Source organism: Echinops telfairi, unplaced genomic scaffold, assembly GCF_000313985.2.
Source record: "Echinops telfairi isolate 266 unplaced genomic scaffold, ASM31398v2 ScPeMD7_6273;HRSCAF=7185, whole genome shotgun sequence".
Lineage (NCBI taxonomy): Eukaryota > Metazoa > Chordata > Mammalia > Afrosoricida > Tenrecidae > Echinops > Echinops telfairi.
This window is the reverse complement of record NW_022110173.1, coordinates 320,822-345,958: the sequence shown is the minus strand read 5'-3', so window position 1 is coordinate 345,958 and position 25,137 is coordinate 320,822. Positions and strand designations below refer to the sequence as shown.

Below are 25,137 nucleotides of genomic sequence, written 5' to 3'. Positions count from 1 at the left end.
ATTGGGCACAATTCCTGCATTGAGTCTCCAGTATTGTCCCCTGTAGCACTATGAGTCAGTGAGGGACATCGTGTGTCATAGTGAGGCTGGCCCTATGATCCTCTCTGTCAATTGGCTGCTCTGAGCCGAAATATTGTCCTCAAGGCTTGGTGGGCAAGGATGTGCTCCACTCTCTCTTCCTCCCTCTTCATTTGCTCCCGTGTGCTCTGATCAGACATGTCTCTCTCCCTGAGCTGCAGATTCAGTGGAACGTTGTGTTTCAATGGTGCCATACTGCACCCTGACTGGCCAGTCTCTTCCTTGTGACCCTTCTGTAAGGGGATGTCCAATTGTCTGCAAGATGGCCTTTGGGTCTCCACTCTGCACTCCCCCCTCATTCATTCATCCGCATTGATAAGATTTTTTTTTTGTTCTGGGTCTTTGATGCCTGATCCCATGATCTGCCACCGCTTTGTGGTCTGATGTGTTATCTCTGTTTTCATGTCACACAGATTTTCACATCCTGACTGTCTTTGGTCCTGCTTAAGCAAGGAGGGGTGTGTCTGTGTGTGCAGATGCATGAGTAGTTCCAGTTCAGACACGCATGATTTATTCCTAACACCGCGTATCGAACATGCCACGGAGTTCTCTCCTGACTGCTGACAGGTCCTCTCAGTAATTCACCAAGCCCCTTGTCTTGGTCTTATAAGGTGTCTTCAAAAGAAATGTCAAAACCCAATCAAGAGAGTAGCTTCCCAGGGGACCTGTTGGACCAGTTAAATTCAAGGCAGAGGGGCCACCTGCTTTGGGGGTGGGGGGCGGATTCCAAAAGGATACTCCTGATGGATTGGTGGAAGGACCCAGGACCATCACAGTGGGCTTGCTAGGAAGACGTATCAGGAAGCTGCGCCAAGGACTTTGTTGCCCCTGGCAGCAGTGCCCCGCCGAGTCTGCCAAGCAGCACGGGCTCTCCTAGCCAGCCGGGTTTCCTTGGGAAGCCTCATCCCACCCACATTCCAGCCCGGATCTTGACACACACCCCACCCTTCTGTAGCTTCTCCTGACTCAAGGAAGACAATCTGAGTTCCTCAAAGGCTGCAGTTTTGATCATGGTGAATTTATACTATTAAATCACCGAGTATAAGAATCCTTTGGGGGAAGGGTTCACTGAAAACCAAATTCAGTGCCGTCCTGTCGGTGCCGACTCATCGCAGCCCCGTGGGTTTCCGAGACAGACTAACCCTTTTCACAAGCAGAAAGCCTCGTCTCGTTATAACGACATCCCCCGTGCCCTCTGCCTGAGAGCAAGGCCAGTCACATCCCTGGGCTGCGTGGTCTGAGGGGATTCGCCGGAGGCTCCATCCAATAACACAGAGAGTTCCCCAGAGAGCCCAGCACCACCACCCCACCACCCCTGCTCGGTCCTCCTGCACTGAGAGGTTTGGGTTTGTCTGCAGGTCGGAATGAGCTGATCGCCCGCTACATCAAGCTGCGCACAGGGAAGACCCGTACCAGGAAGCAGGTGAGCCGGGTGGTGGACAGGGGCTTGCAGACTGTGGCCAGCATAGCCTGGGTGGTTTGGCACACCACAGACCGCCCGGGGTGCTTGGGGTCCCTGCTGCCACCTCTCGAGAGATCCTGTGGCTTTGGCATCCCCAGCCTTTCTCGAAGGTTTGCAGGGAGCAAAACCTTCTGGAAGAGTGGGCCACGCTGGCAGGACAGGGTGATGGAGACTAAGCTCTCTTCCTGTGCCACAGGTCTCCAGCCACATCCAGGTGCTGGCTCGTCGCAAAGCCCGAGAGATCCAGGCCAAGCTTAAGGTAAGGCGGGCTTCTGCATCGGTGGGGTAGGGCCAGGTTTCCAGAAGGTGGGGCGCTGTTTGTAGTAGGAGAGGCCTTTAGGTTTGAGGGGGGTACCTGCTGGCATGCAGCATGGGGATCATCTTGATACCGCCGTCATGTCTGCCCACAGAAGGACATTGCCCCCACCCCACCCGGGCCTGGGAGCCACGTGCATGGATGCCAGACTCCACAGCGCCTCTCCCGCCAGGCCACCTCCAACTCTGGCTCTGGGTGGGGGTGGGGACAGCAGGGTTGCCTTCCAGGTCCCATGCCTTGGTGGCCTCCCGAGCCTCTGCTCCCTGTGGGTGGGGTTTGGTGTGTCAGGAGTTGATGAAATCGTTCGCCCCTGGAGCAGCCTGCTCAGTAGAGGGCCGGTCACCTGGGGTCGGGCATGCTCTCCCCACAGGATGGATCCAGGGACCCATATGGTGCATGCCAGAAAATGGGGTTGGGAATGTACCCCATAAATTGGGGAGGGCCTAGGAGCATAATCTGCACAGCTGCTTGGACATTGGACTAGCTCAGTAGTTCATGGACATTTTGCAATGCTTGTAATGGGTGCCCTGCTCATCCCCCTAAGACAGTACCCCCCTCAGTGTGTTCTTGTCCCAGTGAGGTTGGCGAAGAACAGGCCTTGTGGGAGTCTCTTGTACCCCAAGGCATTGAAGGCCCTTCCCAGCACTCTATCGCACTGCTACCCAGCCTGAAAGCCTCTGGGCTAGGTGACCTATAACGGGCCGTCCTGCCCCCCAGTCTGTGCTGCTAGGGTGGGAAACCCAAGCCGCTCTGCTTCCCTGGAAGCCACACCCCACTGCCCACAGCCCAGCTGTCCCCAGCCCTCCACAGCTGTGGCTTGCACCTCACTCCTTTGTTCCCAGGACAGCTGGCTGGGCTGCAGCTGTCCTCCCTCCCCTCCTGCTGGGGGCTGGCATATGTGCCCCAGAACACTCCTGGCCCTGGAGCCTGGTTTGCCCCTCACTCCCCTCTCTGGTCACTGGGGCCCACAGCAGGTGGCTGGTGTGGAGGACAAGAGTCCAGTGTCTTGTTCAGAACCCAAGGGGATGCCTGTGGATGGCAGACCCACATTTCTCCATGGAAGCACACCTGTCCTTGACCATAGTGTCTAGCTTGGTGGCTGGCCAGGCTCTGGGAGAGCCCCTTAAGTGACAATAGAGTAGCACATGCTTGTGCATTTTCCTGGGGAGGGTGGCCTGAGGCTTTTGAAGTCCTTTAAGTTGGAGATGGGGGCCTGATAGAATTCCTTGGGTTCTGGGCCTGGGGTCTAGCTAACCCTGGCTCCTGCCATGTGGCTGTGGGGACTTGAGCCCGACGGGTCCCCTACACCGCTACATTCAGTCTCCTCATCTATCAAATGAGAGCAAAGTTAATAAGCAAGGTGGAGGTCCCCCAAAGTTAATAAGCAAGGTGGAGGTATCTGAGGTCCCCTCTGCCTCAGGATTCCTTGGCCCTGTGGCCAAGAGTGCCACTCCCAATGTCCTTTGTCCTCCCTACTCACCCCTGGTTCCCGTCCGGCCCTGCCCCAGGACGCCTGGCCTTGCCAGGGTCCTTTGTTTAGATTGGTCTCTCTCCTGCCTCTGGTACCAACGGGCTGAGCTGTTGCCTCCGACTATGGCCTAATCACAAAGTCTGCGGGTGCTGTGGGTGCTGTGGGTGCGGCCTGCCGATCACTCTGTGCTCCTCTGTGAGCTGGCCTTTCCCTCCTGAAAAGTACAAGCATCCCTGGGAAGAACCGCACCCACCCAAGACATGACTGGCCCTAAAAGGATAGCATGGAGGGGCCAGGAGCAGCCCTCATCTCCTGCATGGTTTAGTCCACTCACTGTGATCAGAGCCCACTGTGGGGTGGCCACCGGGGCTGTCCATCCTGATGGCACCCCCTCTTCGATGTGTACAGCTCGCGCCACCCCCCCTCCCCCACGCCCCAGATGTTGTCTAAGTGCAAATCGCAAATCTGGATGGAGCTCCCGGGACTTGGCCACCACCACTGTTAGCAGCACCCTCCCCCCGCCCTCCCCCTTCTTTTTCCCCTACCTGCATCAAATCTATGCCGGCTTCCAGCAGCCCTATAGGACAGGTGGAGCTGCCCCTTCGAGTGTCTGAGACGGCTGTCACTGTTTATTTGAGTAGAGAGCCCTGTCCTTCTCCCTCGGAGAGGCTGGTGGTTTCAAAGCACCCATCTTTCGGATCCAAGCTCAGCGTGTAAGCACCATACCACCAGGCTCCTGTTGGCCCCAAGCCCTCGTGTCCCTTCATCTTTACAATGGGATCCTACTGGTACTCCAGCAGCGCTGCGGGAGAGGCAGCGCAAGACGCCCACACACTGAAACCCCCATGCGAGGACCGAGTGGGAGGGCCTGCTGTGTCCCAATGGCACAACGACCCAGCATCGAGACCCTTGGTGGACGCTGAGACCGTTGCTTTCCACCACATGTAAATGGCCACAACCCTAACCCTCCCCCACAGACTGCTGGGTGGGCTGGCTGGGAGGATGGAGGGGGACAGTTATACGTAAGTGCTTGTCAGCCACAGGATGGCAATTCGTCTTATCTCCTAAGACAGAGCTGGTTCTACCGCATCCATTAATATCATTACGCAATGGTTAATTAATTTTCTTCCACTTAAAAAAAAGCATAATAAAGATCTAGAATTTCCCATCCCAGCTTCCAAATCGACCATGATGCCGCCATTTAGCACCGGTGAAGCCACACACCCTTGACTAAGACCCCGGTCCCCCTGTGTGGAAGTCTGGGCTTATTTGGGGCAATGGCATGCTTCCTACTAGGCTTTTTGAAAGTGGAAGGGAATTTCATTCTTTGGGGAGCTTTTGGGACTTGGGGAACTCAGAATGAGAACCAGCGGCCCAAGTATGCGCCTGGCGTTATCACTAGTGTCACCGTCGGCCAGCGGCTTGTGAGTGACTTGGTAGTGCCTTGTGGTTCTGGACCTGCGCCGGGTGAGCCCATTCTCTGGGGTCTGTCTGGGGCATGTGGAGGGCTGGTAGGAGGTACTGACACGCTCAGTGGAAAGGAGCCTGAGGCTCATGGGTCTGTACCCACAGTGCAACAGGAGAGCAGAAGGGAGACAGGGCGGGCCCTGGAGGTCCATCTTCCCCGGGGCACTCCCACCTGCCCCTTCTGGGGAGAATCCACCCACTCTTTGAGCCGCAGCTGCCATCAGTAGTGCACACCGGCCGTGCCACGGTGAACAGGGAGGCAGAGGTTCCCTGTGTCAGGCTGCCCCCCAGCTTCGTAAAATGAAAGATGGGCTCTGCGTGAGGGTCTCCCAAACCTCTCTAAACCCCCGTACCACATACAGCACACACCGTGTGTCCCTTGGACAGATAGATGGGAAGTGGCCCCGGACAGACCGGCTGACTCTGGCTCTAAACCAGATAGTAGCACCGGAATGACTTCAAGCCTGTCTCCTCGGGCTGAGTTCGGGGCCACTGCCTCCCCTGAGCCTGGCATGGGGCCACCGCTGAGGCCCGCCCTTCCAATGTCTCCCCCCAGGATCAGGCAGCTAAGGACAAGGCCCTGCAGAGCATGGCTACAATGTCGTCCGCCCAGATCATCTCTGCCACAGCCTTCCACAGTAAAATGGCCCTCACCCGGGGCCCAGGCTACCCAGCAGTCTCAGGGGTAAGTGAGGCTGCCTGGAGCCAGAGGCCACCCCAGCCCTCACCTTCCCCCTCTTCTCTCTTCTGAAGCACCCAAACCACTGCCGTCGAGTGGCTTCTGGCTCACAGCCACCCTGTGTAGGGTTCCTGAGGCCGTAACTCTTAATGGGAACAGTCAGCCTTGTTTCCACTCCCAAACACTCACTAGTGGTTTTGAACTGCCAACCTTGGGGGTAGCAGTCCAAACCTTACCCGGAGCCCCACCAGAAAAATGGACCAACCCAGATGTCTCTGGAGGTCTCAGGCCTGGGAAGCCACCAGGGGAAGGAGGGAGCGAGGACCAGGCAGGCAGCCTTGCCGAGTTGTGATTCTTTGGGCATTGGAACAAAGAGAGTGTTTCAGCGGGAGAAAAGGGTCCTCCTCCATTGAAGGTTGGCACCCGTTACAGATGAGGAAGCTGACGTCCAGAGGCATGTCCCGAGTAGCCCTCCACCCTTCGGCCTCACTCCCTGTCTCCCTCTCAGACACTGCTCTCCTTCCAGCTGGAGAGCTGGAGTCCTGGAGCAAACCTTTGCCTGGAGTTTCCATCTCAGCCATGACCTTGCGGGCCACCCCCTCATGATGGTGTCTAGAAGGGCTCTTCCTCTCCAGGGTGACGCCCACAGGGCCTTCCTGGCTTCTTGGGACACAGCAGGTCTCTGGGCACACAAGGTGATGGGTCCCGTCCTTGAGTCGGGAGCAGCCCATCTAGCGTTTCAGAGTGTGTCCCAGAAAGCACTGCCCAGCCTCCCAGGAAAATCGGCCAGACGGTGGTTCGGTGCCTTAAGTGCGTTGTGCCTGTGACTCTAGGAGATAGGCGCAGGACCGTTGTCTCTGCTCCTGAGACAGACTAGTCCCCTTTGAGACATGCTGTGGGGACACTGCTGCTGTGACCGACCCCCCGCATTGGGTCTCTTCCCCTCTGGCGCAGGGCAGCTTGGGGCCTCTGCCTTCCTTTCCAGCGCCGGCCCTGTGCTTCCCCTGCACCCACCCCCACCCCCATGGGGCCATGTGCACCCAGGGCCACCCTGACTCTCCACTTTCACGTCCCCACAGTTTTGGCAAGGAGCGCTGCCAGGCCAAGCCGGGACGTCCCATGAGTGAGTATGGCTGGTTTGTGCTTCCCTTGTTTCCTGAACTGCACTGGATCGCAGGGGCTCGTGGAATCGAGTGTGGCCCTAGGGTGGGGTGGGGTTCAGCCTGTAAGGACAGCCTCGAGAGCTCCTGTTCTCAGGGAACAGTTGGCCAGGGCTGGGGTGTGGACTTGTTAGCATACCTTTGTCTGAACCCCAGTCTGTTTAGCAACCAGCCTGACAGGCTTACAGGGCTGACCATGAGGGAGGTTGCGATAAGACCTCCCTGAGGAAGCTGGTGGGAGGGGTCAATTGGCCAGAGACCACCAAGGTCACTGATGGTCAGTCCACCTGGCCTCTCACAAGGGAACTATTCCAGGCTCTGGGACCTTGCCTCCTTCGGTCTGCCCAGGGCTTACACCCTCTCTCCTGTCTCCCGCAGTGTGAAACCTTTCTCTCAACAAACCTACACTGTCCAGCCTCCGCTGCCTCTACCAGGTGGGTCAACAGGGCATTGCTACCATCCACGCCCACTCCTGGTGCCCCGACGACGGGGATCGTGTGCCCAGACTCTGGTCTCCACCCCGCCCCTCACTTCATCATGCACATCACACCTCTGTGCGCGGACCTCTCTGTTGCCCTCAGGTGGCCTCAGCTCCTGTCCCCCTCCCCAGTGTGGGTGCAGGAGCACACTGTTCAGAGGGCCCTGGCTCTGTCTGTCCTGCCACCCCATGTGGCCCCGTTCACCTAGGACTGCTCCTTGGGGATGCTGTAATCAAAACAGGAGGAGGAGGAGGAGGAAGAAGCCCTCGGTGAGAAGGAGGCCTCCTGGGGCTTGCTTGGGGCAGCTCTCAGGCAAAAGGCAGGCAGGTTTAGCCATGGGAGCCCTTCCTCTCACTGCCCAGGGGACCCGCCTGTCCCTTGTCCTCATCTTCCTACGGACGTTCTTCAGCACCCTCCATTCCAGAGAGCAGGGCAGAGCCTCTCCCTTCCCCAGCCTCCTGCCCCTGGGCTGGCACCTGGCCACTTTGGGCTCTTCCTGCCTCCAGGCAACTCTGCCACCCTCCTAGCCTCTGGGCTACCAACTTCTCTCACCAAGAGTCCACAGGCCCTGTCAGCCCACCCGCTCTCTGCCTGTTGTCCACACTCTTCATGCAAGCCCCCCTCTTGGCCTGAACAACTGTAGACTCCTCTTAGCTGGCTGCCCAACTCCAGCCTCAGCTCCTCAACACCCCCCCCACCAACCCCAAAACTCACGGCCTTCGAGTCCGTGCTGGCTGTCCCTGTGGGGTTTTGAGACTCACTCCTTAGAGTAGAAAGCCTTCTCTCCCTCCTGGGAAGCAGCTGGTGGTTTTGAGCTTCTGACCTTGCTGTTAGCAGTTCCAACCCGTAGCCACAACGTCACCAGTCCTGCCCGCCCCCCTCCCCTCCCACCCCCATCTCATTTGACCAAGTGGTCTTTGCAAAGAGCTGCCCCACCGAGCAGCTCCAGTGCAGTTCTTGTGACTCACTGGCATCTTCAGATAGGGTCTGGGCTCCTGTAGAGGACTCACGGTCTCCCTGTCCCTCTGCCTCCCACCCACGGCCCCCCCTGCGGAGCCCACTGCAGGCACTGCCCCTCCAGCTGCCTCTCCGCCTCATTCCTACAGCCGGCACCCACCCACTCTTCTCTCCAGTTCTCCCGGTGTTCATACTCATGAGCCGGCCCGGCCCCCCAGTGTGGCCCCCGCTGTGGAATACGCCTTCCCCGTCTTCATCCCTTCGCCCAGCTCCGCCTTGCTGGGGAAGCTTGCCTGCTTGGTGCCCCGCGTGCCCAGTGCCTGTCTTACCAATGGCTCTCACATCCATAGTCATCCATCCTCGCTGCTAGTTACCTTACAGTTGACGTCAGCTCACGACCACCTCCTGTGTATCCAGGAGAAGTGTTCCACGGGGTTCCCGTGGCTGGGACCTTTCCACAGCGGGACTGCCAGGCCCGTCCTCTGTGGCCCCATGTCTAGGCGTCAAATGTTCTGTCACTACCCAGCCACCCTGTAGTATTTAATAAAAAAATAAATGACGCTGATGGAGGGGTGAGGTAACCAGCCCCCACCCGCTGCTTACTCCTACGAGTTCAGTAATACTACTTCTGGGTTCAGTAATGCACAATTGTACGGTTGAGATATATAAGTATTATATTAAAGTCATCGAGAGCATGAGAGATATTACAATAATACAGTCAGGCATGATACATAGCAACATTGCTCACCTCAGCCCAGCTTGGTGGTCCACGTGGAGAGAGGGGGAAGGGAAGGAGGGAAAGGGAACAAGGGAGAGGGGACTGAGCAGGGAGTGAGCAGCAAGGAGCTCAGGGTCAGAGAGGGAAGTTCCGCTGACTCACACCTATATACCTTTTGGGGGCAATCCAGCCCACTAATTACAGGTAAAGACATACGTCACAGGAAGGGGCTGCACTATAGGTTACACAGCAATGAGAGGGTGGTCTCTGGGTCTCCATAGGAACATTATCAGTAGGGTGTAAACCCCTCCTACAGGAGCCTGTCCATTGTCCCCAGAGGCAGGGAGCAGGCCCACCCCTGTGGAGGGATGAGACAGCAGTCTGGCAACTGATTCCCTCAGGGGAGGGAATGCCTGCGCATCTGACCTCTTCCCACACCACCCCACCCTCAGTGCCTCATTGGGGACAGGCGCGGTGTAGGGGCCGGAGCCAGCAGTGGACAAAACAGGGCACGTCTGGCACGTCTCACACGGCGTCATCAGAACGGACTCACCAGTCATCTCTGACTGAACAGGGGCTCTTCTGGCAAGAGGCCAGCAGTACCTGCTTAGGCAGCCTCAGCCCTGTGGGCATCCTAGTGCCCGCTGTTCCAGGATGCCATTCCCTCCAGCCCTGTGTAGAGAGCCAGGGGGAGGGACCACCAGGGACCCTCCTGGACACCCTAGCCAGTGACCGAACTCCCCTGCCCGCGCCCCACCCCGCCCTGAGCCAGCACGGGGAGAGCGCTCTGAGTGTCTGTGCCTCTCCCACGTGCAGGCTTCGAGGCTCCTGCAGGGCCCACCCCATCACCCTCGGCACCGCCAGCACCGCCCTGGCAGGGCCGCGGCGTGGCCAGCTCCAAGCTCTGCATGTTGGAGTTCTCCGCCTTCCTGGAGCAGCAGCAAGACCCGGCCACGGTAGGTGCCGGCCCCCCTGCCCCCACGCCTTCTCTGCACCGCTCTCCCTCCTGATTTTTCTGCTTTTCCCGTGCGCCTGCTCACTCTCCTGTCCACTTCCGGGCTGATTTTTCGGATCCCTGCGCCTTCTCCCACCCTGTCTTCTCACCCTGGATTTCTCAGGCACCCTTCCCTTCCCCGTCCTGAACTTGGCTCCTGCATCCAGTCCCGCATCCCACCCAGCCCAAGCCGTCCCGTCCCTTCTCCCGGCTCCGGTCCACATCTGCTGAGCACCTTGCTAGGGCCGCCGCCAGAGTCAGCCTCCCCTTGCCCTGGTCATACCCGAGCTGCTGAGCAGCAGGTGGTTTGACGAGTGGGTCCTGCAACTGAAAAACAAGCCTGCACACCTGAGCGCGAGGCCAGGTGGGCTCTGACACCTGCCCCCTCCCGCTTTGAGCCCCTGCCGGCCCTGTTGCTTCCAGGTGATGCCGGCTGGCCGGTGATGCTGAAGTTCGGGAGGGAGTGGGTGGGCCGAAACCTTTCTCACCCCCACCCCCTCCCCATTCTCTCTACAGTACAACAAGCACCTGTTCGTACATATTGGCCAGTCAAACCCAAGCTACAGTGACCCCTACCTCGAAGCCGTGGACATCCACCAGATCTACGACAAGTTCCCCGAGAAGAAGGGTGGCCTGAAGGAGCTCTTTGAACGGGGACCCGCCAATGCCTTTTTTCTGGTGAAGTTCTGGGTAAGCCCGCGGACAAGCCCTCCCTGTGTGTCAGAACGTTAAAGCGGCACTTCAGAACCCAAACATACCCTTCATACAACACCAGACCAGAAAAAGACTCCCTCCCTGTCGGTGAGTTGATCTCAGAGCGACCCTAGGGGGGCAGAGTAGACCTGCCCTATGGTTTCCAAGGACCGTAACTCTTTACAAGAACAGAAAGCCTCATCTTTCTTCTGCAGAGCTTCTAGTGGTTTCAAACGGCTGACCTTGGGGTTCTTAGTAGTCCAATGTGTATCCCTTTGCTCTCCCAGGGTTCCTCTTCCAACATGATAGAACTGTATCAGCTGTTTGGTGCGAGTCGCAAGGAGAAGTGTCTGCTACCTCCACATTTTAACAAAATGGGTTTCATGAGGGCTGGTGCATAACTGTGGGGTGTATGTAAACTAGGTGTTTGTGTGGGATGCCCGTCCCATAATGTGTTCTGGCTGGAGGGGCGGGCGGGCGGGTGGGGGGGGGGTGGTGTCTAGGTGGAAAGCCACCATGGGCTCCCTGTCCCCCAAGCCTCGATAGGAGTGATCCATCTCGTACCAGGAGGCAGCGGGTCCATGGAAGGTTGGGTTGGACTGGGCGGCTCTAGAGAATGGAGAGTGTGGGATTACTTCGGAGAACACAGAGCACCCTGCTCCCAGGGCCAGTCCACTCCAAAAGACACACTCACCCAACTGCTCAAAGGGCTCAGCCCATAACGTGGCCTCTCTGCCTTCCCCAGCTCACCCTGGGCCTGTGTTCCTTTGGGTCGAGCCTCCGCCAAGTGGAGAGACAGGCACGTGCAGGCCATGCTGGCCCTGAGTGGGGGTACTGACCCGGGCCTGAGGGGCTCTGCCCACATGGCTCTTAGCAGGGCCCTTGCCAGGAGACACCCCCCAACAGCCCCTGAACGTCTCTCACCCACAGGTTCTCTGAAAGCTTGGCTTTTCTTAGGAAGATGCACATCCACAGAGGTTTAGATCAAGTTGCAGACTCTAGGCAGGAAGTACCCAGGCTCGCTTCCCTGGCCTGGCTCTCCCTGCAGGGACCGCCCCCCCCACCCCAGTTGAGTCAGGCACAGACCCTGATCTCTGAGATCCTCAGTTGCCCCCCTTGGCAGGCCTGTTGTGTGAGCAGGAGCCCTGAGCCTTTGGGTGGGCAGGATCTACTGGGCAGAGATGGGGAAAGGACATTACAGCCCCCCGGGAATGTGCAGATTGGGAAGACAAAAGGAAACGAGAAGGGGAAGTGGTGATTACGGAGTGTGGAAGGAGCCATGTGAACCGGGCACAGTGCTTAAGCCCTGGCTGCTGACTGCAAAGTGGCCGTCTATACCCCACAGCAGCCCTGCTGGAGAAAGCTGTGGCCCCCAGATCTGTAAGGACTCCAGCCACGGACACCCTAGGGGGCAACGCTACTCCCCACTGCGGCCTTAGGGTTGCTTGGAGTTCAAATCAACCCCACCCCACCCCGTGGTGACCGATTCCCGAGGGAATCACAGGAGACAAAGCTGGAAGCAGGAGTAAGCTCTTGGAAAGCCCTGCTCCCACAGAAGTCTGGGCTTTCATTGCTGCTGGGCTAAAGAGTAGGTGGTGATTCACTTCAACCTTTGAAAGTCTAGTCATCTCACTGTGCGAGTCGAGCTGTCAGTGGAAAGCTCAGATTCCTGTCCCGCTGCTTCACACCCCAGGACTGAGCCCCGGAGCCACGTGCAGGTTCCAGTGGTTTATTCTCTTACTGTGTGTGTGTGTGTGTGTGTGTGTGTGTGTGTGTGTGTGTGTGTAGCAAATTCTACGGCAGTTCTGAAAAGTAAGCTTACTTGACTGTCTCTCAGTCAGGTTCAGGCATTATGTTTGTGTTCCATTATGGTAGTAAAATTGAGCTCCCTGCCGCCCTGTCTCCAGTGCCGTCCTGTCACCGTGGTTTAGTAAGAGCAATCCACCGTGGATGCTGTTTTACAATGTAGACAGGCCACCTGGGAGCCACACAGTGGACTATGAATAGATTTCCTTTCTTGTACAACTGATTTTTTTTTCTCTGCAAAATATGACTTTTTAAGAAAAACTGTTTGATTGGCACTTCATGCCGACAGCATGTCACAGCCAATAAATAACGTTTTCAATGGGATACTTGTCCATAGCCCTCGAATGGCTCCATCAGAGCGACCGGATACTTTTCTCCGGTACAGAAGGGCTTTCCTTCCCCGCTCCACATTGGACTGATGGATGGTTCTCTAGGCCTGCTCTGTATTTGCCGCATAACTTTTCCTGTTACTGGTCTTCTAAACTGACGTGCTAACTAGAAGGTTAAGGGTTTACGATCATCCAGAGGCACTCTCAGAGAGAGGCTTGGCCATCCACTGCCCACAGCAGGCCCCTGAGAGCCCCTGGAACACAGTTCTGCTGACACCCGAGGTCACCGGGAGTCGCCATTCGCTGGGCACCGCTGGCATCCCTGGACTCCCGTGTCCTCGGTCCGTGCTTCTCTCTTGGTTTACCGCTGTGGTTTGCTGGAGCACAGGCTCCCGTGGAAGGAAAGGTGTATGATGGGTGTCTCAGCTCCTAGTTCTGCTACAAGATATGTACTTTAAAAACAGAGATCTATTCTCACATTTGGGAGGCTAGAAGTCTGAATTTAGGGTGCCAGCTCTCAGGGCCAAGACTTTCTCTCTGCCCACTCGGGGCAAGGTCTTGGTTTCCTGGCAGTGGTCTTCCTGTGACCTGGCGACTGTCTTCCCCTTGCTCTGCTCATTGGTTTATCTCATCTTTTTTGTATCTCACAGGTGCCCTGGTAGCATAGCTAATGGCAAGGTCAGCAGTTCGAAACCACCAGCTGCTCTGTGGGACAAAGATGAGGCTTTCTATATCTGTAAAGAGTTTAAGGCCCGCCCTATGCTAATACTGTCTGATTAACATGTCAAGAAAACCATCCCAGGGGCAATTATAACCATAGGCATAACTTACCCCTTGCTGTTCAGTGGCTACAGTGTTGGTCTAGGTAGACTAGAGAAACAAATCCATAGAAACTCATGTGTATAAGAGATAGATTTATATAAAGGGTAATTGTACGTTAAGAAAGCATCCCGACTCAGTCCATTCCAAGCCTGTAAGTCCGATATTAGCTCATATGTGTGATACCAATCTATAAAGTCCTCTTCGGACTCATGAAACACATGCGAGTGGGTTGGAAGTCTTGTGGATCCAATGGTGGTGTGAGCTTCTCAGCACTGGCAAGGGTCGGTCTCCACATAGCTCCTCCAGTTCCCAGGGCTGCATCAGGGTAGGTCCATGTGGCTTCTCCTCAGGGACGGGGAATCAGCCTTGTCAGTAGTGAGTCTCCAAGGGAATGAGCCGAGAGAGCAGTGTCTCTGGCCTACAAGGAGGCAATACCAGCATGTCCCCAGAATCCCCAGGGGAAGGCCGTGCCCACAGAGGCCTCGTTGCCTGTGATCTGATTGACAGACTAGACTCCACCCCCTACACTCTCAGTCCTCAGATTGACACCAGATTATGTAATCTACCACAAATCGGACAGAGTGGAACTGCTCTGTAGTGTTGCAAGGCGATTAATCTCTTCAGGAACACACTGTCACGCCTTTCTCCTGCAGAGTGGCTAGTGGGTTCAAACTATCAACCTTTAACTTTGCAGCCAAGCACTTAACCACTGTATCACTAGAGCTCCTTAACCACAGGAGTGGTTGTAGGAGGTATAGGGCTTAGGATTTGTAACACATATGCTTTAGAAACACAGTTTAATACGAAACTAGGTAAATGTTCTAAACTCTTGTTTAGAAATGTCCTCTTGGAAAGACTTTTTTTTACTTAGTTAGTAGTTCAGCTGGGTGTAGAATCAAGAATGCAAATCATATTTTTAGCCATTGTTCCATTGTCTAATGTCCATGTACACATTCTAATTCTTTATTTTTTCTTCCCCAAACCATTTTATTGGGAGTTAATACAGATATCGTTCCATAGCACCTTCTAATCTTGATCCTTTGTTAGACTTTTTCTCTCGGGAAATTTTAGCATTCTTCTCAGTCTTCTTAAATTTCACGTCGATGAGTTTTAGTATATGTGTTTTTACTTCCCATATTGGGCCAGGCACTTGCTAAATGTAGAGTCTTAATTAGTGTTCTCTATTTTCAAGGTCCATCTGTGTTATAGCATGAATCACTAATTACGTCTATTTAAAAAATATTTATGAATTTATGAATTGCACTGTGCAGAGCGGAGCTTTCAAAGTGCACATTTCCCCCAATAGGCGAGGATCCAGCAACTCGTTCTACGTTAGGGCACCCAGTGGCATCACCTGGTAAGGTTCTCTCTGGTCAGTGAATTTTTTCGTAAAAGCAGTTTCACTCAAACCTTATTTTTTTGATGGCTGATTTAAGAGAACAGTGTGCTACTGTGAAATTTTGTTTCCTGCTTGGGAAAAATGCCGCAGAAACTTTTGTTATATTGAAAACAGCTTACAAGGAAAAACTCAAGTGTGTGAGTAGTTTTCTCATTTCAAAAAATGTGGAAAGTTGTTTGATGACAAACCTCTTTCTGGAAGTCCATCAACTTCCCGAATGGACAAAAATGTCAGCTTGTAGTGCATTCGGTGTTCTGTTTTCCACATTCCTCATGCCATGACCCTTTAATACAGTTCCTCATGTGGTGGTGGTGACCCCACAACTATACAATTATTTTCGTTGCTACTTTATAACTGTCATTTTGCTACTGTTATGAATCAGGTGACCCTTGTGAAAGGGTCATCCAACCACCGAAGGGGTCGCAACCCACATGTTGAGAACCGTTGATTTAGAAGTTCTGAAAAGATTGCATAACAGTGTGTGACAAAAAAGGCCTGCTTTGTGGCCGACGGGACTGCTTTTGCCACCACAACAGTGCACCTGCTCATATAGCCATCTCAATGAGCTAGTTTGTGGCAAAAACAAAACAAAAACAAACCCAGCATGCCTCTCTTGTTCTGCACACCTTGCTGACCTGACCTCACTTTTTGTGGCTTCTTTTTGTTTCTGTGAATGAAGAGGGACATGAAAGGACAGCGGTTTGACAACATGGAACAGGTGAAGGAAAGAAACGAGGAGGTGCCGTCAGCCATCCAAACAGATGAGTTTGGAAAATGTTTCCAAGAATAGAATCGCAGATTTCACAAATGTATTAAGTGTAATGGCGAGTACTTTGAAGGTGATAAGGTTGTTTTGTAAAAAAAAAAAAAAAAAATACATCGCTTTGTGGGGGAAAATTAGTTTTGGGGGGATACCCCTTGTAAAATGTATTGAAGTGGAATAGACATGAAGGGGCTTCAAAAAATTCATGGAAAATTATCATTGGTCTCCATTTTCCCACAGATTTTTAAAGCTGCTTTATCTGTGTGCTATATATGTTTGCCGCTTCACCCACTTACTGTGTACAGTGTGGTGTCTTAAGTTCTCTGTGCTTTAGGTCCATCGCTACTCTGCATTTTGTATGTATTGTTTGTTTTTATAATCAGTCGCTTTACTGGGGGCACTTACAGCTCTTACCACGGTCCATCATCCGCATGGCAAGCACGTTTGTACCTATGTTGCCACCCTCATTTTCAAAACATTTTCTTCCTGCTTGAGCCCTTGATATCAGCTCATTTTTTCTCTCCTATCCTTGTGAACCCTTGATAAATTATAAGTTATTCTTGTTTTCATATCTTACACCATCCACTGTCTCCCTTCACCCATGTTTCTGTTGTTTGTACCCCCCTGAGTGGGTGTGTTAGTATGTCGATCCTTAGGATCGGATTCCCCTTTTTCTCCCCACCTTCCCCTGACCCTTCTGGTATCACTCTTCCCATTACTGCTCCCAAGGGGTTTGTCTGTTCTGGATTCCGTGTGTCGAGAGCTCTTATCTGTACCAGTGTACATGCAATTTTAAATATTTTCATATGTTTAACAGAGATTTAGACTCTAAGCCTTAACTACCCTTTCCCAGGTCTACTCCCCTCTGGCAACCACTGGTAAATCCGGTGTCTGCACTTGCCCACTGTAGATACTTCATATAAATGGAATCATATAATGCTCTTTTTCACCCGGCTCAGCATGGTGTGTTCAGAGCTCGCCCATGCTGTGGCATGCATCGGACCTTCAGTTTTCTTTGTTGTTCGTTGCCAGCACGTGGGTTCCAATTCTTGGCGACCCTGTGTGTTACAGGGTAGACGGGTGCTTAGGGTTTTCTTGACTTGTCGTGGAAGCAGATTGCCTGGCCTTTGCTTCCACTGTAACACGGGTGCATTTCCAGCACCAGGGTTAGGCTAACTGTCGAGTGCACCCCGTTTGTACTGTGCAGAGAGCTCCACTTTAGTTATTTATTTTAATGATGGAGTAAAATTCCAGTGCCTGTTGTTTGTTCATTCATCTGTTAGCAGATATTAGAGTTTCTACCTGTTTTTTCTTATGAGTAATACTGCTCCGAGTGTTCATGCGCAAGTTTTTGTGTGAGCGTAGAACTGTTCCTTGTAAGCATCTGTTCTCATTTCTCTTGGGGGTGGGATTGCTGGATCGCCTGGTAATTCTGTGTGTGAGTTTTTGAAAACCTTTCAAACTGCCTTTCGCGGCGGCGGCGGCATCACGGCAGTCCCTCCAGCAGTGGAGGAGGCCTTTAGCTCACCACATCTTCGTCTGCACTTCCCATCCGTCTCTTCCGCTGTGGCCATCCCAGTGGGTGTCAAGTGGGAGTTCATGATGATTTTGATTTGCATTTTCCTCATAACTCAAGATGTCCAGCATCTTTTCATGTGTGTGCTGCCTATTGGTGTCTCTTCTTAGGAGAAATAGCTCTTTGGAATCTTACCCATCTTCTTAACACTCCCAGTCTCCCTAAGACTTATTTAATTCCTGAAGGTGGCTATTTGTCGCTCGTGGAGATGTGGGAGGGGCATCCGGGACGGCCTGTGTGTGGACTTTGAGTCAATTCCTTGTGTTAACCCTGCGCCTCCCTCTACCCCATGTACTGGCACCTGCACTTGCTAGCTCCGCTGAAGGCACTTCTAGGTGGGAATTCCTGTACTTTTTTTGGCTATGCCCGCCTTGATAGGCCTCTGGGCTTCTGAAATGTGAATTTTTCTCTAGTTATTGTTGAGAATGTGAATTTTTATCGACTTATTGTTGAGATGAACCCAGCAGCGCACGTGCTAATCCAGCAGTGCGGTTGACCTTCTTCACGTCGTGGGGCCACTCTCGCTGCTGGACCTCCTGCTAGCTCTGCCTCTCCTTGTTGCCCCGGTGTTTGTGGGGCAGCACGTTCTGAAAAACCCTTCGCTCTCATTCTAGCAGGGTCTCTCACCAAAATCCACCCGAACACACTTCCATCCAGTCAGTTCCCTCTCAGAGCCAACCTGTGCACAGGGTTAAATCTTTGCAGCAGCACACAGCCTCATCTTTCTCCCAACGAGCGGCTGGTGGGTTTGAACTGCCAACCTTGTGGTTAGCAGTCCAACTTCTCACCCAACAGTGTCACAGAGTACCTCCTCTGGCCTCTGGGTGTCCCAGAGGAAATTGAATGCGTCTTTCACTTTTAACCAGATAAGAAAATGGATTTTAGTTTGAGTGCACTGAATGGATTGATAGCCATCATTTGCAGTACTGAGTGGAGAAGGACCCAGAGGGAAGGGATAGGGCGGGGGGGGAGGTCGTTCTGGATTGATTGGTAGTGCCTGCCTTGGTTGTATCATGGGGGAACGGCAGGGTCGCCTTCCCTATATATTTGTAATGAGGAGTCAATCGCTCAGAGTGTTTTCAACGGAGTATGGGATGGCCAGAGTTGTGCCTAGTTGGATACACCGGTCATCCAGTCTCGGGAACCTGCTGGCCCCCAGCAGGCCACTGTCATGCAGGCCACACCAGACACCTCAGCCTCTTGCGGACATCAGCACTGAAGCTTTGCTTTGGGGCGCAGTGCATGAGGAGAGAGGCCGTCTCCTTTTTTCAGAGTGGCCTTAAGCCTCCCATTCCCTGCCCCTTTTCCTCTCTCTGTTCTTCCTTCCGGCCCTGGACAAGGACCTGTAAACTAGAAGCAGCGCTGTGGGCAGCCTGTTGACCCTCCCTTTGTGCAGCCAGCACACATCCCTCTGCTCCCGAGTCACTGACGACCCTGTAGGATGGAGAACTGCCCCCTTGGGTTTCCGAGACTCTAAATCTTTGACAGGAGCAAAGGGCCTCGTCTTCCCTTCAAGGAGTGGCTGGTAGATTTGAACCTCCAACCTTGAGGTTAGCATCCCAACGTGGCCCCTTGCCTCCAGCAGTGTCTCAGGGTTCTTGGCCTCTCTTTAGCTGGGCATTGTGGGGGAGCCCGTATTTTCTCTTGAGCCCTTCTTCCCCTGCACACGCCCACGCTTAGCCCTCGCTTTGGGCAAGGAGCCAGGCTGAGCGATTGGTGGCTTGTATAAAACTGCTTTGGTGAGCACTTGCAGAGCAGGTTGGCTGTCCACTCAGCAGTTCACCCACGGTTTGTTTGTCGACATTGCTTGCGGGCCCTGCAGCGTAACAGCCCTCTCCCCACTGCCCCCACTGTCTAACCTGTGCCCTCAACTTTCCGTTCCCTTCCTGCGTCTGCAGATGCTCCCCTTCCATCCCGTGGGAGTGGCGCGCCTGCCTCCCGCAAGTGGCACTCTTGGCGGGATCAGCCTGTCTGTCATGGGCCGGACCGCTGAACCACAGGGGGCATTCCGTTTCCCATCTGAAGGGCCCTCGCCTCAGAGGTTCCTGCCTGTCTGACCTTAAGAGAAGACTGATCTTTCTTAGAATGTACCATGGTGGTAGTTATGCGCTGGGCTGCAAGCCACACGTTCAGCGGTTCAAAACCTGCCCTGAGGGATAAAGAGGAGACTTTTTATCCCCGTAAAGAGTAGCAGTCTCTGAAACCCACTAGGGAGGCCCCTGCCCGGAGGTAGGAAGAGCTAGACCGTCCTTCTCCAGTATTGCCCTTGCTCGAGGCCGGTGTTGTCTTCTGACTCGTTAGAGGTGGTCAGTGCCCAGGATGAAGCTGGGGCTGGGTGACCCGCAGGGTTTCGTGCTCCGGCTCGTGCCAGACATACCACCACACCTGGGCGTGTGGGCCCAGCTCGGCCTTGTGCTCAGAGGCTCGTGTCCCGAGAGATTCCACAGCGGATCTCAGGTTCATGAGCCAGCACCTTGGCATGGGGCTGGGGCAAGGTGACCAGATTTTAACATTGGTAAAGTGGGACACCATTGATAAAACTCCTATCCTGGCGAAATAGCCACATGGCAGCTGAAAACCGTATACCCTAGCTTGTCCTGCATTCTTTCCAAAAATCAAGACTTTTTAAAAACACTGCGGGACGCAGGAAAAATTGTTAAAAAGCGGGACGTCTGGTCACCTTAGGCTGGGGGTGCTGGTCACTAGCGAGGCCCTCACTGCGGGAAGCCGCCACTGCAGCTGGGACAGGAGGCTCTGGTGTCTGTTCAGCTTCGCCTCTGCGGTTTGAGCCGCAGGTGAAACAAACAGTCCGCTCCTGCGGGCCTACACCGGGCTCTGCTGTCCCCCTCCCCTTGGAGGGTGTGATACGTTGGCAGTGGGAGTGGGGGGAGGGGCACTGCCCTGCCCTGTGGTTAGGGCTCCCAAGTCCTGGGAGCCGAGCCGTGTTGGGGGTGGGAGTGAAGTGAGAGCTGGAAGCGGGTCAGGGTCCAGAACCCTGTGTGCTTGGCCGTCCCTCCGCCTAGGTGGAGGGCAGAAGCACCAGAGGAGAGCGAGCCTGGGATGTGGGGAAACCTAGCTGTCCCTTGGGGAGCCCTCGTCCCTGGCCTGGCCACTCCTTCCTGCCATCAGCATGGTGGGCTGGCTGGACACGGTTAGAGGGAAGACTGCCTCTCCAGAGCCTGTCTTCTCGGGCCTGCCTGTGTGGGAGGAGGGCCCATCGGAAGCTTGTGAAGAGTGGGCAGAGGCTTGCACTGGGGCCCTTGGAAGTCGCAGTTAGGGGCTGGCTGCAGCCACTCAGCTCCGCAGAGGAAGCAGGGCTAGCTGCAGATGGCACTCACCAAAGGAAGGGTAGCAGCCTGCAGCCGCCAGGGCTGTGCTCCATGTGGCGAGGCTTCAGGGTCTGCACCAGGGGACTGTGGGGTGAAGCACCCCCCGCTCCTTGCCCGGACCCCTGGGAGCCCAGCCCCAGACCATCGTCCCATACCCGCCTGCTGTTCCCTTCTGGGCCCTGACATTTCTTCCGGGCACATACCAGCACATGACAATGAATCCGAGCCCCTCAGGCCCCACACCCGCCTGCGGCTGTCTGGGCTCATCTGTCAGCCACCCGATCCCCCACACCTGTTCCAGGCGCAGCCTGTGAGCTGCCCACCCGCACGCACGGCTATGAATAGGGTACAGGGAGGGGGGCACGGGGCATTCAGAGGGCAGGTGGGCAGGCCTCGGAGGATGATGGGAGGGACAGCTTAGCTTGGCCTTTTAGGCTGAAAAGGGAGGGAAAAAAGCAAAGATAGATTTTATTACTTTTCCCCTAGGGGGTAAGGGACCGCTTAGAACCGGAAGAGGTACAAAGGTGGACAAGAAACGGCTGTGGGAAGTTGGGGGAGGGGGGCACACCTCCATTATAGTTTGGGTCCCTTTTTAAAGCCCCCTTGTGATTAGAAGAGCCAGGCCTGAGGACTACTGTGGTCGACACCCTCCCCACCCACCCCCACCCCCGCCCCCGTCTGTGTGGGACTGCGCAGCTCTGAACTGCCTGCCTGTGGCCCTTCCCTTGGGACCCCTGGATCCCTCATTGCCCCAGCCGCTCCCCACAGTTAGTCTCTGAGACCAGAGGCAGTGCCCAGGCTCCACTGCAGCCTGTGTCCGCCTGGAGCTGGCCAAGGAGGGGAGTGGCCAGTGGGAGGTGGTGACAAGCCCAGGGAGTGGCTTTGACATCAGCTGGAGCTGGGCACTCACAGGCCCCTCCCCTTTTCCTGCCCCTTCCTCGCCCTGACCCAGAGGCCACTCCCTGCTCACTTGGCGCCACCCAGAGGCGGGAGCATTGAACAGCATCCTGTATTGAAGGCCTAGCCTGCGAGGGAGACGAACAGGGGGCTTCATTCTGATCTCTCAGGTGCTTCCTACCTGAAAGGGGACAAGGACGTCTGAACCGCTCATTACAGCCCAGTGTGATGAAGAGGCTGTAGGATCTCGGGGGTGTGTGTGTGTGTGTGTGTGTGTGTGTGGCAGTGACTCGTGGGTTTGAACAGCTGGCCTTGCGATCCTTAGCCCAGCATGTGACCCACGTTGCCACTACAGCTAGTGGCCCTGTGAGAGCCGGTCAAGAACTCACGGAAGCACATTGCTCTGTCTCAACGTGGAGACCGCTTTCTTTCATTCCCGATCACAAAGTAACTGTCCCCATTCTGTTCTGTAACCTTTTTTCCCCCACGACACAGTATGTCTTAATCACTCCACGGTGGGAAACAGTCTTTCTCCACAGTATTTGTGGCCACATCATCTAATCTGCCCGAAAACAAGGGACTTCTCCCTGCCCAGGACGTTTGCTCTCTCCTTGTTTCCTCAAAGGTGACAAAGATAATGACCTAGCTGTCCCTCACCTGGCAGCAATGGGACTTTCTGGGGCCTGGCTCTGAATGGCACCAACCTTCTTGGGCTCTGGGGAGCCCCTTCTCTGTGTGCAAAAGGAGCCCTGGTGGCATCGTGATGACCCATTGGGCTGCTAACTGCAGCATCAGCAGTTCGGAACCACTAGCCGCCCCCAGGGAGCAAGACAAGGTTTTCTACTCCCGTAAAGAGGTACGCCCACGGACAGTTCTCCCCATCCCATAGGCTTGCTACGAGTCAGCATTGACCCCATGCAGTGAGTTTGGCGGGGCTTTGGTTTGTTTGTTGTTTATTTATCCTGGCGTGCACAGGCAGCGTCCAAACTGTTGTCGCTGCGTTTTGAGGCTGCACTCTGGTCCCTGGAGGTGTGTGAAAGATTGGCTGCCTTACAGCTCACCAAAGCTGGCAGTTCGAACCCACCCAGAGGCACCTCTGAAGACAGGCCTTGGGCACCCCATGGAGCTGCCCTGCTGCACACTCAGGGCGGCCCTGAGTCAGCAGTGCAGCTTGACAGTGGTCTAGGGCCAGTGGGGGGCAGCTGGGCCCTGAGAATGAGCCCTTTGTGGTAGATCCCTGACTCAGATGCAGTCATTGTTTGACTGATGGTCAGATCTCCAAGTGGCCTAAGGTTTCAAAAATAGAACTGCTGTCCTGAGGCACCCACCGGGGCCCCTACTTGTCAGGCCCAGCTGCTTCCTGCCTCTCCTGGATGGCTCTGCGGGGCTGCATTAGCACCAGGTGGAAGCCTCTTCTCTGCCATAGAACCTCGGCGAGGTGTGGACAGAGCCTCCTGGTTAAGATGTGGCCAAGGCTCCCTACCATAGAGTTACACGTTCCACTCTTTGCGAGAGAAACTCACCCCAAAACACCAAACTCCCGGCCAGGGAGTCCATGCTGCTTAGTGGGGTTCCGAGACCCTTACTGCTTGTGGAAGGAGAAAGCCCAGTCTTTCTCCCTCGGAGCTGGTTGTTTGAAACAAGCGACTCTGCGGATCACCGGCCAACACGCAATAACCACACCTCCACCTGGCACCAGTTTCCAAGAGAAACGTCAAGACAACCAAGTTCACAGCCACTGAGTCTATTCGGACACATCGCGACCCTGTAGGAGAGCCTAGAACTGGCCCGGTGAGTTTCGGAGACTAGCTCCTTACCAGAGTAGCAAGTCCTGTCTTTCTCCCACAGAGCAGCTGTTGGTTTGGAACCACTGGCCTCCCTGTTAGCTGCCCAACAAGTCATCCACTAGCCCAGAGAAGAAGTACTGAGGCCAACATTCCGACCAGCCTGGCAGGCTGCCTCTAGCCCTGCTTTCAGAGCAGGGGGAACAGAAGCAGATTTGGGGGCTGTTGAGAAGCACTCAGGGGAGACCAGTGGGTGGGCCAGTGACGAGCGCCCTCCCTCGACCCCCGCACCTCCAGGCCAGGGCCCGAGAGTGTCATTCGTGGGTGGCAGGGACTCTGAGTGGATGGACTGTCAGAGACGCCAGGAGAGCAAGAGTGGCTTTAGGACTCGGCAGTGTCGTGAAGAAGATGACAGTGGTATGCCCATAGCGCCCTTCAGTATTTCAACAGAAATGTAAATACTACAACTGGGTCACTTACCAAAAAAAGATAATGGGTTGACATTCAGCCTTTTCAGAGGCAAGTCAGTATCTGATCAGAAACTCATTGTAACGGAGAAAGAAGTCCAAACTGCAGGGGTGCCCTTGGTGGTAAACAAGGTTCCAGGAATTGTCAGCACACCCATCGATCGGAGCGTTTCTTTCAGTAAGCGGCACCTGTGCTGGGAGCACTCATTCACGTCTGTCAAGAAGTAGAAAGAAAGCTATTGGGTAGCAGAGGAGGAGCCCATCTTTGCTCATTCAACAAAAATAGATACAAAGGGTGCTTCAACAGAAATCAGAAATTACCACAATATCATGTACAAACTCAAATTGTGCAGTCTGTGATTTTAAAATGATCGCAGTAGTATGTCAGCAGGGAACTGTGTGACATTAAAGCCAGGTTCCAAAGATTAAGTGGCATGAGAGATACCATTGTTTATGTCCCATGAGTTTGGCTGAACGCAGAGAACTCTAGGAAGATGTTTACCTATGTTTGACTGATTACACAAAAGCATTCTGTTGTGTGGGCCATAACAAATTAAGGGAGTCATCATTAATCAAGAATAATTGGTGGCAGCTAGTTCGTTTTAGTTTGCAGTTCTGTAATCCAGAATCTGCTGCCTACCCTTCAGGAACAGTGCGTACTTTTTTATGCGTGCCTACATCTGTGTGCTGTCACAGTTCTGGTAGGTGCTGTCCGGGTCCTACTCAGAGTGACCTTACGTCCAGTGGGACGACCCTGCTTGGTGCTGTCCTTGTGTGAGAGCCCACGGAGGCGTCCACCGTGTCAATCTGTCGAAGATCCCCCTCTGTTCTGCTGCCCCACAACTTTACCAGTCATGGTGCCCTTCCGTCTCCAGGGGCTGGTCACTCCTGTCAGTGTGTCCAAAGTTCTCAAGACTCAAGGAAGCATTTAGTTCTTAGAATCAATGACCCACACGAACCACAACGGACAGTGCCCAGCAGACGCTGCTGACTGCTCTGACCAGGGGACGCAGCAGAAGGTCCCTATTAGAACAGGAGAAATGTGTAGAACAAAACGCAAGTTCAGGAAAAAAAGAAGGGTGGGGGAGACAAGAAAACACCAAGACGATCCCCCTCAGACACACCCCCTTTTTTTTTTTTGGAGGGGGGATCATTCATTTTTTATCAAGAATGCCTGTTGGACATTGTCAAATGCCTTTTCTGTATCAACTAATATGATCATGTGACTCTTTTTAAAAAAAAAATTATATATTTTTCAATCATTTTATTGTGGACTTTTACAACTCTTGTTACAATCCATACATCAATTGTATCCAACATATTAGTACATATATTCCGTCGTTCTTTTCTAGACATTTACTTTCTTTTTTTTTTTTTAAACATTTTTAAAAAATGTTAAGGGGCTCATACAACTGTTATCCCAATCCATACACACATCAATTGTGTAAAGCGCATTTGTACTTCATTCTCAGAATATTTTCTCTCCACTTA

General features: G+C 54.1%; 1 protein-coding gene across 1 annotated transcript in view; it reads left to right on the top strand.

Annotated features, from left to right (window-relative positions):
* The window catches only part of TEAD4 (TEA domain transcription factor 4), a 51,147-nt gene that overhangs the window by 16,258 nt on the left and 9,752 nt on the right, over nucleotides 1–25,137 (top strand). Inside the window, exons 3-9 of the mRNA XM_045295895.1 lie at nucleotides 1,437–1,501; nucleotides 1,737–1,799; nucleotides 5,351–5,479; nucleotides 6,553–6,596; nucleotides 7,012–7,067; nucleotides 9,604–9,743; nucleotides 10,298–10,471. Of these exons, the coding sequence (XP_045151830.1) occupies nucleotides 1,437–1,501; nucleotides 1,737–1,799; nucleotides 5,351–5,479; nucleotides 6,553–6,596; nucleotides 7,012–7,067; nucleotides 9,604–9,743; nucleotides 10,298–10,471 (671 nt within the window). The remainder of the gene's footprint in view (nucleotides 1–1,436; nucleotides 1,502–1,736; nucleotides 1,800–5,350; nucleotides 5,480–6,552; nucleotides 6,597–7,011; nucleotides 7,068–9,603; nucleotides 9,744–10,297; nucleotides 10,472–25,137) is intronic.